This window comes from Pygoscelis adeliae, unplaced genomic scaffold (assembly GCF_000699105.1).
Source record: "Pygoscelis adeliae isolate BGI_AS28 unplaced genomic scaffold, ASM69910v1 Scaffold387, whole genome shotgun sequence".
Classification (NCBI taxonomy): Eukaryota; Metazoa; Chordata; class Aves; order Sphenisciformes; family Spheniscidae; genus Pygoscelis; species Pygoscelis adeliae.
This window is the reverse complement of record NW_008825115.1, coordinates 1,242,997-1,249,010: the sequence shown is the minus strand read 5'-3', so window position 1 is coordinate 1,249,010 and position 6,014 is coordinate 1,242,997. Positions and strand designations below refer to the sequence as shown.

Here is a 6,014-nt window from a genome sequence, read left to right as displayed (position 1 = left end):
GGTCCTCGCCCTTCCCGGAGCTCGCCGGGCGCGGCTCCGCCACCTCCAGCTCCCCCAGGATGCGGGAGAGCTCCGCCCGCCGCCCCGGCTCCTGCGGGGAGAGACACCGCGCCTCAGCCCGCCTGCCACGCACCCGCACCGCGGGACGGCTGCCTGCTGGCGTGGGCCTCTACTGGGGGGTACCGGGACATGCCCCACCGCCTGCTGACGTGGGCCTTTACTGGGACGTACTGGGGGCACTGGGATGTGCCCCAGCACCTGCTGACGTGGGCCTGTACTGGGGGGTACTGGGACATGCCCCACCGCCTGCTGACGTGGGCCCGTACTGGGACGCGCCCAACTGCCCGCTGGTGCCCGTGAAGCCCTTTAAAAAGGGCTGCAGGCGCTGGGCTGCAACTGCCAGCAGGCAAATGATCCAGTAACAGTTCTCCATCCTACGCAGCTAAAAACTTGCTCTAATATTTGTCAGGTTTCGAGTTCTCTTATTAAATAGTCACCAAATCCACAGCCTTAGCAGAAAATACTGCCATTACTTACTTAGGAGCTTAAATGAACTGGGGGAAAAAAAAAAATGTATTTTTTAAGTTACTGCTCTGGGTGAAACTCAGTTCTTGGCAAGGCAGAAATGATGAGAATCAAAGATCTGAAATGCACTGTACGTACCTGCGTGGCTTCTATGTTGATAACCTTGTAAGATAACTCCTCTGGTCTAGTCAACGCAGCGTGTCTTGATTAAAAACATGAAAAGAGTGCTTAATCTCATGAAGACAAACAAGCAAATTATAAAAATCAGGTTTCATGAGGCTCCTGTAGGCGTGAAGTTTGGACAACGTCCCTATTCCTGCTAGGCAAATTAAAGCATTGACCCCAGTTTGGGGAATATTCCCCGTCTTGGATTTTTTTTATGCTAAGTGTAGAACAGTGGGAACATCTCTGTAGTTGAGATTAAAAGTAGGTAGAAATTTCTACATTCTGCAGAAATCGCGTAACAAAAGGTCTCATTACCCTTGTGCTCCCTGCCAGGAAGGGGCTACGGTGTTCAAGCCTGTCGGGCTCATCGCCTCCAGCAGCTATATTCTTATCTCTGAAACACGTACATGTATTTGGGGGAGAGGAGAGAGAAGAGGGCTGAAGGGATGTCTCTGTTCTGCGGGTCAGAACTACGCACAGATCGTCACCTGCTGCTGACCGCCAGTGTCGCCTGGGGGGAACGCAAGGCTGTGCGTCACAGGAGACACCAGGAAGGGAAATGGCTCTCCTGGCCGACAGCCTTAATAAAGAGGTCAAGCCAGGGAAACTGCTCCTCTTTTGTTCCTGCAGGGACCATCTGGACCAGAATAAGAAAATGCTAAAAAAACTGCTATTCTGTCCCTAAAGCTGTTAAGGGCCAGCTTCAGTCTCCAGGGCTGTCCACATGGCACTACATCACAAACCCCAGACCAAGAAGGACTTGAGCATACTCTTCCTCCTCGTCAGTTGTGAACAAATTCAGTCGGAATCCTGTTTCACTGCCACCAGGTTTCTTGATCTCCAGACCTCCCAGCAGCCTGGCCAAAAAGTTCAGTTCTTCTTTAGCAAGAGGGTTAGGGGCTATATTGTCCTGCAGAGAACAGCAATGGGTTCATTGGTCAGGTTACCAGGGAGATGAGGACTGTAACAGTTTTTGTGTTTTCTGGTATTACATAAATGTTCTGCAGTGATATAAATACATTTCTGCATTGTTAATGGTACAGATTGTGCAGATAAATATATAGCTGATAATTACTAGTTAAAATGGTTGCTTGAATTTATAGACCCAGGACAAGATAATTTTCCAGCTAAATTGAACAGCTGAGAAATCTGTAAAACCAGCTTTCTGTTTTCTGAAGAGATTAAAATAGGAAGCAAGTACACCACTGCACAAGCCTGTGTGTACGATTTTTAGGAAAACGTGCCCTTCCCCTACCTCAAAAGGGACCGTGGAGGATTGGATGGGGCTCTGAGAAGAACTAAACAGGTTCCCCTGAATTTATCCTGTAAGCGTAGACTAAAAAGATGGCTATTGTTTCCCTGAGAAAGGAGATGAACAAAGGGGAAGATAGTGCAACTGTATAGTAAATGACGCGGAGATGACAGATGTGGGTGTTTCATTCAGTGTCCCCATCTAGGAAGAGCCAAGGGAAGCAGAATGTAAAGTCTGGTGGACGTGGTGAAACTGCTCAAAGGAAACGCTCCCACCACGTGTGACCGGCTGCAGGACCCACTGACACAGACTAGTTAACCAGTGACGGGACCGAACAACACTGACCTTTGCATGGGATGCCAAGTTTTTGGATGAACCTGACATGTGTGTCTCTACTGGCCGACTAACACTGTACCTAGAGAGAAAAACACATGAGGAAGAGCAACCTGTTACCCGTATGTGATACAGGAACTGGAGGGAGCAGCACAGGATCTAAATATGATTTTAGGGTGTTTTTCAGAAGACTGTAAATAACTGAAATGAGAAGTTACAGTTCACTTCTGTGGAGTATTGAGGCATTAAATGTACGAGCGACAAAGCTGTAAGAAAGAACACTGCTTTGTCTTGCTCTGTGAATGGAAAAATTACATAAGACAAACATGGAGAAAAGAAAGGATTTCTTGAACGCAGTTAAAATTAAATTACATTTCACAGAATATGCAGTACCAGATGAGAACACTCTTTACTCAGCTCTGCTGTAGACATAAATCAAACTTTTGCTCTTTTTCACAGCTCTTTATACACATCTATGCACACGTTCTGTTTCAGGCCATCACTTTGTAAAAAAAGTCAAGCTGATAATAGCGAAAGAGGCAAAAATAAACACACAATGCTGAAGACATGCTTCTGAACAAATCCACAACCATCAACGTTTACTTCATGTTTCTATGTAGGACAAAAATGACTTACATATTTGTTCCAAGTTTGAGGACTCTGTCTCCATAAAGATCAAAAGATCCTTCCCTTTGTGGAGTAACGTAACTTCCGTCAGTGATGAACTCAGTTCTTTTAACTTCATCTCCATTGCGATTAAACGTCCTTAAAAACAAGCCATTGTTGAAACATATTTAGTGGTTTTATGACTGATTTTCAGTACTTCCTCTGCTTACTGTACAAGAGAGATGGGAATAAAACCCTATTCTGCACGTTGATAAATGGATAAATGACTAATAGCTAATTTACTGGAATACAGAATGCTAGAAATAGCTTAGTATTTCATTGCTGGCTGACTTAGTCCCAAATCCTGCCCTTTAAATAGTACTTACTGGAGGTTCAGCTATCCATGCAACATGAATGACAGCCTAAGCTCGATTCCTATTAGACCGCTGGGACTGACTGTTCCTCCGTGAGCAGCCACACATGCAAGGCACTGCAAACGGTACAAGCAGCAGTTCAGAATTCACCTGATGAGTCCTGGAACTTCTGTACCCCAAGGAACAGGGCCTGATATTGGCAGCACAAAGCGACCGTTAGAGTTTTGCACTTTATCCTTCAGAAAGATAGAGACCTGCAAAAGAATATTCCACCTTCTAGAAAATCAGTTACATATCTTCTGATCCGAATTCTTTGAAGTCTGACCTTGCAGCCTTCCTGCCTAGACTGGGATTGGTTTCCTAAAGATTTTGATGTATATATAGAGACTATGATACAGGCCAAAGCCAGTAATGTAGAATTGTGGTCAAGAGGATGGGCACACTGATGTAATATTCAAAAAAGTGTACTGATTATGCACTTGAGTATGATCAATTTATTTAAAGAGTATCAAGCCCCATGACTTCAAGCTCAGGTTCTCAGTTTCATATCAAGTTTCTACTAAAAGGAAAAACATATTTAGCAACTAGCAAATCCATACTAGTAGATACTCCTTTTTTCGTAACATTTTAGAATTATTATTGTAGTAACTGTGCTCAATTTATAAAATTTTGAAGATTGAAATTGCAAGCACATCAAGATGACTGAAAAGCTTAAGTAACAAATCCAAACTTACAGTGTAAATATGACAAGATACCTTCATATTCTAGCCACAAACTCCCTTCTGTTCTTACTGACTAGTTATACTGGGCTCTTACCCTTATGTGCATGTCCTGAAAAAAGATGAGGAGTGTTTGCCTGATGAGCTGAAATTCACCAGCAGAGAGACAGCTGTACGTCTGGAAAAGAAAAACCATCACGTAAGGCTTTGCAAGTGTACTCTGTCCAACGCGGCTAAAGGTGGAAACAAGCATATGAGAATACTGCTAGCCAAAAATGGTACGTGTGTGGCAGGAGAAGCAGAAATGATACAAGGCGGGCTGCTGGTCATTATCAGTAATTATTATCCGTGACTGAGAGTCTGATTTAATTTCTGCTGAAGTCAGCAGAGACTTTGATGAGGCTGAATAAGCAATGTATTGATTTAAACTGGTCTAGCAGAAAAATAACACTTGACTCGTAGACATCTCCCTCTCCAGAAGCCCTTTGGAAACATTTCAGGACTTCCCAGAACTTTTAACATTTTATGAAACAAGTTCCCTTTCACTGGGACACTCATATCCTTTGTCCAAAGATCTACAGCAGCTACATGAGCAGAAGTTGCTAACCGGGAGGCCAATTTGTTTCCCTCGGGGTAAAAAGAGGGGAAGGTTATTTGGATGGTTCTCTGAGGTTGAGAACACATCAACCTCCACACTTGATATGGCACTTACTGATGTAGTATTTAGGCTCCAAGACTAGCTTGAAAGAGAGAGAGAGAAAAAATAATCTCAAACAACAGTATGTCCCACCATTTTTCTAAGGATTCTTACTTCAATCAGCTGTCGGAAAGTTTCGTCCACCTGGTTCAGAATGCCAGGAGAATCATGTATGAAATCCTTGATCGCGTCCAGGTGATTGAATGTGACCAGCAGAATGTCTTTGGGCCGAGGGCACAGCAGCACTTGGTATTTGAAAGCCATGGTCATAAGATCGTACAGCTGCAAAGTAACACGGGGAAAATTCGGTTCCGTCACAACAGAGAGAGTGACACCGCTTCAGTAACTCCACGCGGATGTAGAAAGGGTTTTAGACACTTAAGCTAGCACCTGCCTATGGTAAGAAAAACCGTTTTAGCTTTGTTTCCTAAGAAAATAAGACCTCTGCAATCACATTGTCAGCCCTCTTGCTGGTATCTCCAACTGCCTTTAAAACTACTGCCAATTTCAACAACACTGACACCCAGGTAGAGGCCTCACAGGTAATCCAGTTCCTACGATTTCTTTCAAAATCGTCTGCTGGATATCCTGTTTGCAGGTAAAAATTCTGACACCTGCAACTGCAAAACAGTGAGCGTCAATATAGAAACATATGTATTTATACACACCCACATATGTTTGTATATTTTTAATATATATAAACAAATCCGATAAAGAATGCTTACTGAACCTCTTAAAAATCAAACATTTACATATTAAAGCAGAAATACTTAGTTCTGAAGTATCTGATACTACCATGGATTTCCCCAAAGCTTCCTTGGCTGAGAACCATTTTTACAAAGACGGCTGTTACAAAATGCTTCAAAATTACAGTGACGTAAAGCCATGTGCTAATTATTGCAATCAGAAACTTGTGAACAGTAGCATGGAAGTACGGCATAGTCAGGACTGGGCAGGTGGTCTTTTTTACCTTGTCCATGCTTGCCTGGTTCAGTCTCATGATTGAAGCATGAGCTAGCCGGTCGTACACTGTTCGCAGAGCTTTCTTGGAATAGAGTTCCTGTGGTTTAAACAGCTCTTCCATAAATTTTTTATTGAACATGGTTGTGATGATGTCATTCATAACTGCAAAGACAAAGAGTCTCTGGTTTTCGCTTCAGAAACGGCACGTTCATCTGATTCATTCCACACCACGAACTTGGACACTGACAGCTGCGAGGACTGACATGAATGCTTACCTGTGAACACTAGGTACATAGCCACAAAAGAAAAAAAGGAGGAGGAACATCTCTCAACGTCAACATTTTTCTCAATCCCACTGGTCTAAGCGAGCCGCACGATTC

At 43.6% G+C, this 6,014-nt stretch overlaps 1 protein-coding gene across 1 annotated transcript; it reads right to left on the bottom strand.

Annotated features, from left to right (window-relative positions):
* Nucleotide 1: 1 nt before the first annotated feature.
* On the bottom strand, nt 2-5,928 carry OSCP1 (organic solute carrier partner 1; the record flags this gene model as incomplete). Its single annotated transcript, XM_009328240.1, has 10 exons — nt 5,910-5,928; nt 5,642-5,796; nt 4,786-4,953; nt 4,072-4,152; nt 3,406-3,509; nt 2,912-3,040; nt 2,288-2,357; nt 1,461-1,600; nt 664-727; nt 2-91 (listed from the first exon to the last, which is right to left on the bottom strand). Coding segments are annotated over exons 1-10 (1,020 nt in total), but the record flags the coding sequence as incomplete, so codon positions are not given.
* Nucleotides 5,929-6,014: the final 86 nt, after the last annotated feature.